The sequence below is a fragment of the Agelaius phoeniceus genome, chromosome 7 (assembly GCF_051311805.1).
Source record: "Agelaius phoeniceus isolate bAgePho1 chromosome 7, bAgePho1.hap1, whole genome shotgun sequence".
Classification (NCBI taxonomy): Eukaryota; Metazoa; Chordata; class Aves; order Passeriformes; family Icteridae; genus Agelaius; species Agelaius phoeniceus.
The window spans coordinates 41,485,642-41,499,548 of record NC_135271.1 but is presented as its reverse complement, the minus strand read 5'-3'; the positions used below and the strand labels follow the sequence as shown (position 1 = coordinate 41,499,548).

Sequence of the window (13,907 nt, the reverse complement as noted above, 5' to 3'; positions counted from 1 at the left end):
TATGGTGCTTATTAATAAGCAAGAAATGGTAAAGTTCTTTAAGTCAAGTGAAAGAAGAGAATGCTGGGGTTGTGAGCCTGTAGAAGAAGAACTGATGGAACCTGAGAGATCTGAGGAGAGGAGATAATTTGATTTAGGAGAGAATAAATTGGAATAATTTCATCCGAGAAAGGGATTGGCTGAGAAGCCACATGGAGAGGTAAGAATTAATAATTTGAAATAGGATATAGGCTTACAAAGAGAGAGATTTAGAAATTGCTTGGAATTAAGGAAGTTGAAACTCTGGGCATTAGTGATCTGACTAGGAGCACATGTGTGGGTGATCCAGATATTTTCCATTCTATTCTCTATAAATACTGCAACCTTATTTTCAGGTACTGTATTCCCATATGAAGAAGGATGTGGATAAATTTCTCTATTGGAAATGGAAAATACGAACATTTCTCTAAATGGAAAATACAAACTCTATCAACATTTTAAATAATAAAATCTATTAATTTAAAGTTTTAAACTCTAACAATTAATCGTTGGTAATTCAACAGTTCATAATATAATTAGTAAGAATAAAACTACTTCAGAAAATAGCAATAGTCTGCATATTTCTGGAAACAAGACATAAATGGTTCATATCCCAAAAATCAGTGCAGTGCAGTACCCAGAACAAAGAGGGTCTTGACAGATGCTGCCAAGACAATCCCTGACCTCTATGTCAGTCCAAAAGATTTCATAGTAAATACTAAGAGGAGAGATCACTGTTGTTCAGGGTGAGTTCTAGTAAATAATAGTGAACTTCTATAAAAGCAGAACTAACTTTTCAATGCATTTGAAATTTTTAGGTTTTGTCAGAGAAACCTAGGAAAAAATATGAGAGGGAAGATGTAAGGCAAAAGTCAAAAGAAATAAAAATAGTTACTCCCTGCTCAGAAAGTATTATTGCAGAGTTTCTTTGTGAGGAAAAACAAGGGGAACTGAAGATGAATTCAGGGCAGTGCATATTGTCTGAATGACTATTTCCTGAAAGTAAAGAAAAAAACCCAGAAACCAAAACTAGCTAACAAAACAATCAAAATGAGAAACCTGTAAGTTTGCAAATGCTGGTTCTGCTACAGAGGTTTCTTGGGTTTTGACTTGATTAAAACATTTTTTAAAATTAGTTCTTAGAAAAAAAATTGGGTTTCAGCCAAAATAGTAGGACTTTTTCAAAGCAGTTCTCTCAATTCTACATGCAAATAAGGGGAAAAAATGGAAAAATAGAGAGCACCCTCCAAAATGTTACCTTTGAAGTTCGGAAATGCATTAATTCTCTCCTAGTAAGGATGGGTTTGAGGTAATGACTTGGTGAGAGGCTTGAGGTATTTTTATACAGTTGTCTGCTCTAAAAAATGCATACTGTAGCAACAATTCTGGAAGACCATCTTTGCAGTTCTTAATTTGTTAGGTGTAAGACATACCTGCACCTGCATTAGAAAGAGGAGTAAGGATTTAGTGTTAAAATTAGGGTTTTTTTTAGCATAAAAGCTTAAAGTAATTTGAGGCATCAGCAACTGCATATTGAAAAAAATAGTGTAAGCAAGCCCTGTGTTTTTAAATAGCAATAGACTAAATCCTCTTACTGTTTCTAGTAGAGAATGTAGTATTTGACCTGGTAATTTTATGGAAAAATGTTGATTTGTTCTTTTAGATTAAGATTGCTATGTGTTTTTTATCAGGTGAAAAGCCATTTCGTTGTGATGAATGTGGTATGAGGTTTATTCAGAAGTATCACATGGAAAGGCACAAAAGAACTCACAGTGGAGAGAAGCCTTACCAGTGTGAATATTGTTTGCAGGTAAGATGAATTGGTGAAATCTTCTGTGCTTGAAAGCCAAAACACCGGTCAATTCCCCAGTATTGCAGATGGGCTTTCTCCTTTTTATTGACATAAATATATAATGAATGTTTTTTCAGTCAAGATGGGCTGTCTTGGTGGTGCAGAGTCACAGCTGGCTGTGGTTGATTTTATTGACTGTATGCTCTTGTTTGACACTTCATTAGAAATTGGTCAAGTGGGTGAATCATCAAGTAAATTCGTTAGAATGAAAGGCTTCTTTTCTTTCTGCTAACATATTTCTTTTTGCAAAATAATAATATAATAATAATAATAATCATCACCATAATCTTTTCCAGTATTTCTCCAGGACTGATCGTGTGCTGAAACACAAACGTATGTGCCATGAGAACCGCGAGAAGAAACCCAACAGAAGTGCCACCAAAGTTGGCTTTTTGCCATCGGAGGAAGATTCCGGTTTCTCTACGCCTCTGAAAGACAGCTCCTTGCCAAAGAAGAAAAGGCAGAAAACAGAGAAAACAAAATCTGGGGATAAGGAAAGTTCAGATAAATCAGAACACAAGAAGGACAAAAATGACTATTTGCCTTTGTACTCTTCTAGTACTAAAGTAAAAGATGAATATATGGTAGCGGAATATGCTGTTGAGATGCCGCATTCTTCAGTCAGTGGATCGCACTTAGAGGAAGCCAATTCTGGAGAAATACACCCACCGAAGCTGGTTCTCAAAAAGGTCAACAAGAGGAGTCTAAAGCAGCCACTTGAGCAAAGTCAAACCATTTCACCTTTATCTACATATGAAGACAGCAAGGTTTCGAAGTACACCTTCGATCTTGTGGATAAGCAAAGTTTACTGGACTCTGAAGGTAATGCTGACATTGATCAAGTCGACACATTACAGGAAGGGCCCAGTAAACCTGTACACAGCAGCACTAATTATGATGATGCAATGCAGTTTTTGAAGAAAAAGAGGTATCTACAAGCAGCTAGTAACAACAGTCGAGAATATGCCTTGAATGTAAGTACCATAGCATCTCAACCTTCAGTAACGCAGGCAGCTGTGGCCAGTGTCATTGATGAAACTGCTACAGCCTCAATACTGGACACACAGGCACTGAATGTTGAAATTAAAGGTAACCATGACAAAAATGTCATTCCAGATGAGGTACTGCAAACTCTGTTAGATCATTATTCACACAAGGCTAATGGACAGCATGAGATCTCTTTCAGCGTGGCTGACACAGAAGTGACCTCTAGTATATCCATCAATTCCGCTGAAGTATCTGAGGTGACCCCATCTGAGACGGTTGGAACAAGCTCTCAAGCTTCCTCATCAGATAAAGCTAGTATGTTACAAGAATATTCAAAGTTTTTACAGCAAGCTTTGGACAGAACTAGCCAAAATGATGCCTATTTGAACAACCCGAGCCTTAATTTTGTGACTGATAACCAGACACTTACAACCCAGCCAGCATTTCCTTCCATGGAGAAGGTCTACACATCTATACCTGTCAATAGCTTTCGGTCGGGGATGAACTCTCCATTAAGAACAACTCCAGACAAGTCTCACTTTGGACTAATGGTTGGTGATTCTCAGCACCCTTTTCCCTTTTCAGGTGATGAGGCAAATCATTCTTCTTCCTCCTCTACACAGGACTTCTTGGATCAAGTAACTTCTCAGAAGAAAGCAGAGGCACAGTCTGTTCATCAAGCATATCAAATTAGCTCCTTTGAGCAGCCCTTTAGAGCTCAGTACCATGGGGCAAGAGCTGGAATATCCTCTCAGTTTAGCACTGCCAATGGACAGGTGAACCTTCGGGGACCAGGGACAAGTGCTGATTTCCCAGAATTTCCCTTGGTGAATGTAAATGATAGCAGAGCTGGGATGACTTCTTCACCTGATGCCACAACGGGCCAGACTTTTGGCTAAGAAATCTTTGTAAATAATACTGGCACTTTAGAACACATTTGTCAAAAGGGGGTTGCTCTGTATAAGATGGAGTTCTGTACAGCTTTTAAGAGCGCTATGTTAAAACAGAAGTAAGCTGATATTAGCAAGACCAATAACTGCTTCTTTTTTCTTTTTTCTTTTTTAAAAAAAATTGTTTGTTAGCCATCAGTCATTGAACTGCCTGATGTTGGTGCCCCTATCAAAGGCAGTTTATTATTCACTTGTTTGAATCCAGAAAATATTTTACCTTCTATGAAATTTTAAAATAAACAAAATCCCCAGGTAAGACTTTCCCCCATGATTGTTTCCTTGCTGGTTTCCTTGTATGCTTTGGGAGGACAGTTTTTTGTCTGATGCTATTCACAATGTCATTTCTAAGCTTGTCAGCATAGTTGTTGCTCTTCAGCAGGGAATCAACGTGTACTAAACACACAGAATAAACAAGTAAGTTTTGGAAGTCAAACAAATATGCTTTAAAAGAAAGCATTTTCTAGAAAAATCTTCAGTTTCTCTCAAAAATAATTTTAGACCATGTGCCCTTTATTTCTGCTTTACATTACCTTGAGTTGTGTTTGGAGGGAAAGAAAGTGAATTCTGATAGACTAACTCTACTATTTAAAAGTCTAATTAATTTAAAATACTTTAAACACTTTTTTAAGCAAAATGCCTAACTGCTAAAGCCTTTACTTCATTCCAGAAGTAATGTGTATTTCTTTGTACAGCTGAATCTAGATGTAACTTTTTAATGACTTTTTCATATGCAGAAACCAAGATTTTGAAGTTTTAGTTAAAATACTCTGTAGATGACATTCCCAATTGCAAAATGCTTACACAAACAGTGTATTCCAAGATTTAAAAGCTTAATTGTACCTTACCCTACATACTCATAACGATTAACATAGAGCACTTAGCCAACTTTATAGTTTTTGATTTCTCAAAAAATAAAACCATTTTTAGATGTTTAGGTTTGATACGGTTGCATCATTTTCATCTCATACAGCAGCTCCAGTAATTCTTTTCCATATACTTGAGATTGGGTATTTTTAGCTTCTGTAAAAACTGTTTTAATTCTCTGTCTAGAATTTTGACAATTCCAATTATTAATTTTATTGAAGTATCCCTGAAAGCTGAAGAAGTGGGCATTCAAATTCCCTATTTTTTAGTGTTTGCTTAGTAAAAGTCACTACAATTTTACCAACTCAAACTGGTGAATGATGCTAGTGAGTGGCATTTCTTTTTCCAGCCTAGGAGAGTGATCAGAAGTTTTCATTGCATTTCACAGTATAAATAAACTACAAAGTTTATCCCTGTACCATGAATATGTTTTTTTGAATAGTACTTTGTCTTGAAGTATACAGTATGGTACGATAAGTAGTTCTGTGTGCATTTTTAAGGTGGTAAGATTTTGAGTAGCCTAACTATTGTGTAGTTTAAGTTAACAAGTTTCAGATTTTTGAACTGTATGTTCATTCTATTTGCACCTTCCCTAAAGGGACACTGTCTGGTAGTTCAAGGCAGTTTAAGCCTCATGTAGGCTGATTAACCAGGGAAAAACACACACACACACACACACATACACACACATACACATATAGGTAGGTGTGTGTATGGTGGTTTTTAAAATAGGATTTCATCCAGGTTTTTACAGCACTGTTGCTAGCTAGTGTCTCTCAGATAAAGCCATCAGGTAGGAGAAAAGGCTGCATCTCAAGGGGCTAAAATATATCCTGTCTTTTAAGAAAGGACTTTAACAGGACCCAGAACATTTCCCACCTCTTACCAAAGCAGTAGCAATATTTTTCTGAATTTTCGTTACCAGGAAACAGATCCCAGTTTGTCGTTTCCCTTATGGGAGCACTACTACAGCACTAACTTCACTTGGTACACTTGAGGGAGAAAGGGCATTTATTATCCATAGCCTGCTTCTTCTATTGGCAAGAATACAGTTTATATAAACTAATTTCTTAATACTTTTGTATAAGAAAGCAGGCTCTTTTGATTTGTTGACCCTGTGTGTAATACAGTAAGGCATTTCAGCATGCTATGACCTACCAGTAATTTTGTCTGAATATTTGGCCACGACTTGAAAAGAGTGGGCATCAAGGGAGAAGAGTAAATTCCTTATGGATTATTAATGATACATGTAAAGAAATTTCTTTGAAAGAATATTTTTAAACTGATTCGTGGTCTCTCTGTTTTTTTTTTCCTTTATGGTCAGTTTGGTTTTTTGACTTTCCATTGTGTGTTGCACAGAAATAGCATAAAGGGTCCCTATATCCCAGGAAACCACCTCTTGTAAGGCATACTTTGTTTTCAGTGTCCATTTCCATGACATCCTAGCTTGTGGTGCCTGAATAATACAGTGTTGGCACTTTTGTTCCTATGCCCTGAAATGTTGCAAGGAGATGGCAATTGTACTATTTGTTAAATATAGCAAGGAACAAAAGAGAAAAAAAAAAGGCTGGGTTATTACTGTGTAACTGCACTGCTGTGGGCCCATAGGGAGGTAAGAGGAATGAAGCCTCCTTCTCTCTAAGGGGACTGACTCAGCTTTATTTAAAAAAAGTTGCTGCATTGACACTGTGGTGTGAGAATGTGATTGAGGACTCGGAGGGAGTGGCTGTGCCATGCCACTGTCACACTCGGGAATCTCTCCCAGGGTGTGTGAGGGAGCAGGCTGTGCTCAGACTGAAGGAACCTGCTCTTCCCTGCAGCCAAACAGGATCCCCAGAGGAACTGCTGTTCCTTCCATCCCAGCTCATTCCCTAGCCTGCTGCTGAGCCATTCCAGCTGCACTCTGTGCCTTAGGACAGGCTGGCAAGTCCCCTAAGCCACAGGGACTGTCCTGTAGGGTTCTTCCATGTGTACAATTAATGCAGTGGTGTGAGTAGTTGATCTGCTGATGCTTGAAGCTTTCTGCACTGGAGGAGTTAGCCAAATGTACTGCTGTGATTTCCTGAGTACATCCCCTTCTATCCTGGAACAAGTGTTTATGTAGTTCTGGGAGGTTTAGCTCTGTAAAAGGCTCATGCTTTTTTTAATAATGGCATTATTTAAAAGCGTTTTTCACTGCTCACGTTTTGCTGCTTTTAATCTGCTGCAGATGCACACTCTTCATATTGATCTGGTCATTTTTGTTAGTTTTCTGTGTATGTGTGGAAAAAAAGCAGCTTTGGTTGTCTGTTCTGTTCTTATGCTGTCAGTATAAGGCTGGGGTGAGCGTGGAGATTCCCCTGAGCTAACAGCAGCCATTCCTACCCAAAGTTATGTGAGCACCAGATATGTGTGTGTGTGTAAGGTGGAATTTTTGGGGATATCTACTAGTGATAGCGCAATGATAATTTTGAAAAAGAAGAAATTGATGACATTTATTACCAAGCTCTCTCTCTCTCTACATATATATATATATATACAAAATACATATATATATATACACACATGCACTTATTAATAGGCCATATTTTGGTCCTAAATTACTTGACAGTGTCCCTTTTAGCATGAATCTTTTGATATGTTTTGCCATTAATATAACAGACAATGAAGGAATCAGCTTGTAATGGTATACTAATAGGCATTTGCATTTTCTTCATTTGATTTGAGAATGAATTAATCATAAATGACAAGTTTTGGGGAGAAGGATTAACCATGTGTATTACTGTATGTTGGTTTACAAATAACAGCATAAACAATTTAAATTGGATGATAAAAGAACCATGTTTATGATCTTGTGTCTCCTAGTGTTGTCTTTAGGAAAGTTGTGTTTCAAGAAAAAAATAGGACAAGAAAGTATTCATGTGGAATAACACTTGTATTATTTTTATATTGTACTTGTTGGTTTTTTTGGATGATGGGAGCTTTTCATTGTTAATTGAGAAGTACAGTAAAATCTTGCTAATTCGCTGACCTCTAAACAGAGCATCTGACAGGTTTCTCCATCCCTCATGGTCCTTTCCCACCTCTCTGCAATGGTCTAAAAAGTACTGTAGCAAGGTCTCACACAATAATACTGTACTACTTCACCCAAGTATACTACAGCATCTCTATTAGTATACTAGGAGGTAGAAGGAGTATTGAAAACTAAATTGCAGTTGTCAAAATAAATTAACAAAGTACTTTTTGTGATGTGACATCCTTGCTTTTGTTGCCTGCTTCTTCACCGTTTTCAAAATTGTAATTTGTAAAGGGTTTCTAAGGCATTGCTGCAAATTATTGGGGTTCTACTGTAACTTTTGGAGTTTATTCCAAAGTATTCGTGTTCTCCTATGAAAACTTTCCACCTGAACAGACACGTTGTATTCCATGCTTGATCAGGATATTTTTATAGAATTTGTATCATGTCTAGTAACTATTTGAAATGAACCAGAATATTTGGATGAATGAACTCTGAATTTTGCAGCATTGGATTACATTATGTATGTATATTTGCTAACTAAATTTTCTTGGCTTTGAGAGCTTTGATTTTTATTCTTTGTTTGCTTGTTTTAATACCATTACAAATCACAGGGAAAATCCTGATGCTCCTGGGAATCCGTTTGGAAATGTTAACAGGCAGAAATATGTTTATGCAGTCGGTACCAGTACACATGTGAACTTTCAAATTACATGGTTGGTACTGAAGCAAATGAATAATTTTACAGTTTCCTAGAGTTAAATGTCTTATTAAAATGAAACCTTGTAACTTTGAAAGTTCATTGGACTTAGGGTAATGCATGTTTATGTTAGGCATGTAATGCATTTAGCTGAAACTCACTTTGCAAAGGACAAGCACTAAGAAAGTATTACTGCTAATGAAAAGACATGTCTTTAATTTGAAATTTTACCTTCTGTTCAAGTTCAAATTGCTTTGTGTCAGGGAAATAAATTTATAGTCGCTTTTGCTCTACTCAAATACAAAACCTTCTGTTTCCTTTTTAAAATTACATCTTTTGGTAGGAAACACAAACTGAGGCAAGCAAACATTTCTAAGAGTTGTTTCTTGCTTTCCTTAATCCAATGGATGGAAAGGTAATATTGTGTAAACAACATTATTTTATTTTTTTATGCAATATCATGCTGTAAATATGATTTATCAAATAAGGATGTACCTATGATTGAATCTTTGATTCTGCACAGCTAGAGTTTATATATAAATATAAATGTGTCTTGACAATCAAGGACTTATGTCAGTCTTCCTTTATGACATTTCTTATTGTTATGCATTCCATTTGTTTGACTTGAGTATTTGTATTGTCTGTAAAGTATGTAATGTTTTTATAGCTTGTTTAAAAACAAACAGAAAAGCCTGTAAATATGAACTGATCACAGTACTGCTCTGTTAGAAGGCATATGATGATGTACTGTTTGTAAGCAATAATACATGACAGTGCTAACTTGACAAGTAGCATAAGGATAAGTTCCAAAAATACCTTTGGGAGTCAGTAGCCTTGTTTGAGTTAATGAATATTCTTAATCATTTTTTTATAAATAAATTCAGATGTCCTCCTGCTGGAATACAAACCATTGTTTACAGAGCACAATTTCAGTCACAGAGAGGACAGTGTTTAGATCTATGGCTTCGTCCCCTTTGAGTGAGAAATGAATGGCTTGGCTGCACTTCTGCGAGACGAGGAAGACTGCTGAGCTTGAGTAGCGGTGTCTCTAAAGGATCAGAGATACTATTCTGCTTCTGTGCTGATTCCTGCCACTTCCTCTACATTAATCTGGAGTCTTTAAGACCTGATATTGAACTGATGAGGCTTGGGCCACCCATAGAAAGGAATAGTTCTCTTCTTATTTCATATGCAGATAAACAGTGAACTTTTGAGTCACCTCTTCCTTTGAGTTGCATATTTTTCAAATTATGAGCTATGAGATGATGAGATGGGTTTATTCTGATAAACTAGATGTCAAACTTATAGTTTGAATTGAATAGGTATTAGACTGTACAGAGCAGCATATCAATTTGAACAGTCATCACTGCTTTAGAACCTCCTCCCCCAATTTATAAATGTATATGACCTACATTTTATAGAAAAAGAAATGTTTTTAAATGCTAGTCATTTATATAATATGTGCTTTGAAGGATTTGCTAGTCCACTTCTGTCACTTTTAGTACACTGGTATCTTTTATATGTAATGTATGCTTTTTATTATTATAATTATTATTATAATTATTATTATTGTAGACATTTCAGTAGGAGGAATTTTGCAACAGTATGAGGGGTTGAAATTTTCATGTCAGAAATGAATTATACTGGACTTTGTCTGTGTAGTCTTGTCTTTCTTTAAATACTGTCCGGAAGGGAACTTGGTATTCAATAAAGCAAGTGACTTCCTTTTATTTTGAAGGCATACTATATAGTGCTGAATTGGATCTGAAAATATAATGGATTTGAAGATAGAGAAATTAGTACAAAATCTAGTGTACAGAAGAAATTGTCTTATGAAAAACCTGATGATATATATAGTGAAACACTGTTACAGTGAATTTCTGATATAGTGCTATTTTCCTGGAGTCCATATGCCTTCTTTGTATTTCAGTTAATAAAAAATGATAATTTGTATAGATAAATTTAGGATAATAGGTTTATTTCAGTCATTATACAGTATTTCTTTATCCTACAACATCTATTCCGTCCCTTTATTATCAGACAAAAGACCATAGCCTGAATTCCATCGGTTGGAGTATGTATATATAGGTGAGAGATGGTTTTATAGGAACCTGGAAAGTATGAATTTACATATTCCTTATGTTTCTGACAGAAATCAGTACGAGTCTTTCATTATTCCTGTGAAATGAGGAATTTCCTGATACCAAGAAGAGAGTGAGAGTGTGTGTGTGTGTGTGTGTGTGGGTCCATGGAAGATGTTTGGGTCTTAAGGCCAAAATGATAAAAGTATAAAAGGACTTAATGTAGCTCAACACATGACTTACATTTAATATGTAAAAGAAACATTTAAATTTCATAACTCACAAAAAGACAAAAATAGTTTTGCAGGGAACAAAACTATTTGGATAGCAGGCTTGACCAAATGAATTTTTTTTGGTTAAACTTGATATATTTTAAATGATTCTATTTCTGCCTTTATTTCTGCCCTAAAAGCAACTTAAAATATTTTGGGAGTTACTCTTCCTGTTCATTTGACTGTGAGTGTAATTTATATCATGGTTTACAAAATGTGGCATGAAGGATTGGATTGTTTTATCTGTATAATACAATGAAAGTTTGCTTTTTTTTTTACATAATCATGGTGAATGGTATTGTATTCTTAGACTGATTTATTCATTAAGTGACTTAATGAGTTTCATCACTTTTGACGTTATTGTTTTCTTATGGTTAACTTAGTCTTTTTGGGTTTATAATACCCTTCTATGTATTGTGATACTAAGGGAAGTTATGTTTTTGCTTTATTTTTAATTAAACTAATAGTTTGATAATTTATATTTGCAAATGATGCATTTTAAATGTGGTCACTTGCTGTTTGAAAAATAAAAATATAGAATACTGTTTTATGAATAGACTTAGCAGTATTTTTCATGTTAGATAATTTCAAACAAAATCTGCTTTCTTAATGAGACAGATGAAGGCATGTAAAGATACATATTGTTGTGCAAGAACTGAAGTGGATACTTTTCAACAATTAAATGAAATATTTAAGTATTTTATTTGAAACACACAGAACTTATTTGGGTTTTCTTCTCCTTTGGATCTCATTGCCTCCTTTGATTATAGAAAACAGAATATCTTATTTTAACTCCAATCCTAGTTGTCTGAGAATCCACTGAAACCACTTTAATAGAAACACCTAGTGTTAGACCAGCTTTCCTTTTGTGATTTTTGTTTGCACTGGAGTGAGTTTGTACAGTGCCAGCAGCTCCTCACGTACATGAGAATCAGGACTTTGTTTTAATCTCTGTTGTAAGAAGGGTGAACTCAATTACTCGAGATTTCAAGTCTGTTGGATAAAAGTATGCCATGTGTGCATTACAGCATTTTGTAGCACGTGTAGTATATGGAGTATTTGTTACATAGATTTTTCCATTGTTAAAGCACATATTAAAAAAAAAAAATTGAGGATAACAGCATTTATGCACCTACAAAACCATAGTATTAATTACTGGTAATTCTGTTTTCTCCTCTTTATTTGTTTGTGTGTATCAGGCATGATGTTTCCCTGAATCTTTTGGTAGGGTCCTTTTTGGTAGATACTTGATTTTTGTGGAATGCTTGGCTGTGTTGATTTTACTTCATGTAAAAAAGCAAGTTTTATGTAAGAAGGTGTTAAGAGTGGCACGATCCCTTTTAAAGAGAAAAGAGCTGTAGTGAAGCAGTGTGTGAAGACTGGAGCTGTGATCAGATGAGCGTGGCAGGAAGGGCTGGTGGCTCTGGGATGTCACCAGCCCCTCAGCCGGTGGGTGCCGCTACCTGGGCATCCACGGGGCACCTCAGGAGCCTCCTGTGGCAGCAGTGGCTGTGAGAGAGGAGCTTCTCATCCAGCCTCAGGGGCCCCCTTCTGAGGAGGTTGGCTCAGCAGGATTTGGCCACGGCAGAGAAGGGCACTCAGGTTTGCTCTCGTGGCTTACCCAGGGCCAGCAGAGCCCAGGGTGTCACTGGCTGCAGCAGCACAGACTGAAGTGGCCCTAGGAAATGCCCCTGCTCAGTCCCTCTGAGCCGTGGGGGGCACTGCTTGTGTATGCCTGGAGCAGGGTGTGAGCACAGCTCCAGCACTGGACAGGACTTGCTTTCATTCTTACTCCAGTCTGCAAATTACAGTATTGCCTTTTTAAAATACCTTATAAACATCGTGTGATATGTTTGCATCCAGCCAGGCTAATAACTGCTCTTAATGGTTTCATGTTTGATAGTTTTAAGTTGTGGATGCACTCTGACTCTGCAACGTTCCCGATGACATAGTGTCTGTGTACTCAGCCACCCTGCTTGTCTTTATTTTCACTTATACTGGTTATACTGATTTTCATTTGTTTTAATTATATGGTGGAAATAAGAAATCAAAACTGATCACATCTGCCTATTGACTTTTATGATTAATACTGTCAAAGAGTAAAGTGATACTGAAAAGATACTTTTCAACATTTTGATATTGAAAAGAATTATCAGAACCTATATTTTGTGTTGAGTGAGAAAAATACTCCATTTAAATTAGATTGCTTTTAGTTTTTGCTTGGAGAAGTAAGCATTTTTCTCTTAAAATAATTGGTTATTTGTTTATTTAGAGGCATTAAAAATATCTCTTTGCTATTAATATCTTTCTTGCAGTGTGCAGGGTAAACTATTTTGTGGCTTCAGGATAGACAGCGGTTTATAAAAGTTCAGAGATTTGGAGGTGTGTTGTCTTAGGGAGGTCATCTCAGAAAGTACCCTGTTTGTTGATTATCTTCTGCATTGCACTTGCCAAATCAACAGAAGATAGTCTTCCATAGAATATTGTTTGCTTTTTTGTCTGCTTTAGTCGTCAAGACGTGAAGTTTAATGAAGAGAGCTGTTCACTGGAACAGGGGTTTAGAAAGGAGCCCATTTGTGCTGCCCTTTCGAAGCGAACAGCCCTGCCCTGGTTGCTCAGGTAAGTTGCCTCCTCTGCAGCGCTCTTGCCTTTCACACCAGGGCTGGTCTTCAGGTTCCTGACATCCCTGCTGCGCCATCTGCTTCGAATGCATACATGTACAAGCCACAGGCAGAGATTGAATAGGATGATTTGGTGAGGTTCCATTTTAAAATGTGTGTGCGAGGCTGTTACGGTCAAGCCAGTCTGCATCACTTACTGTGTCAGCAGCCGTGCACGTCATGCAGAAATCACGGAATCCAGTTCCTACCTCTTATTTAAACTCACTTCTGGGTGTTTGCTGGGTGTACAAGTCACTGTTGTTTCTTGCATTTGGAGTCCATCTCCCTGGGCAGCTCTGCCTGTCTCCCCCAGGACAGCCAAGATGTGTTGCTGTGTGATTGCTGTTGGTGTGATTTCATTGGGCCCGTGGCTGTGTCTTCCAGGCCTCTTGGCTAGAAATGTGGTGCCTAGTCCAGACCAGGCTTTGTGCTGATATCTCTTTAGATAGATCAGTGCCTTGGCAATAGCTTGTATGTAGCTGCCTTCATTTAGAGGAGGTGATACCTTCTCAGCAGCTATGGAAAGAC

General features: G+C 36.9%; 1 protein-coding gene across 4 annotated transcripts in view; it reads left to right on the top strand.

The window, feature by feature from the left end:
* Positions 1 to 11,269, top strand: part of ZNF148 (zinc finger protein 148) — a 42,170-nt gene extending 30,901 nt beyond the window's left edge. For all 4 annotated transcript variants that reach the window (XM_054636501.2, XM_077181678.1, XM_077181677.1 and 1 more), the window contains 2 exons: positions 1,710 to 1,828; positions 2,167 to 11,269. In XM_054636501.2, coding sequence (XP_054492476.2) covers positions 1,710 to 1,828; positions 2,167 to 3,756 — 1,709 coding nt within the window. In that variant the 3' untranslated portion in view covers positions 3,757 to 11,269. The remainder of the gene's footprint in view (positions 1 to 1,709; positions 1,829 to 2,166) is intronic.
* Positions 11,270 to 13,907: the final 2,638 nt, after the last annotated feature.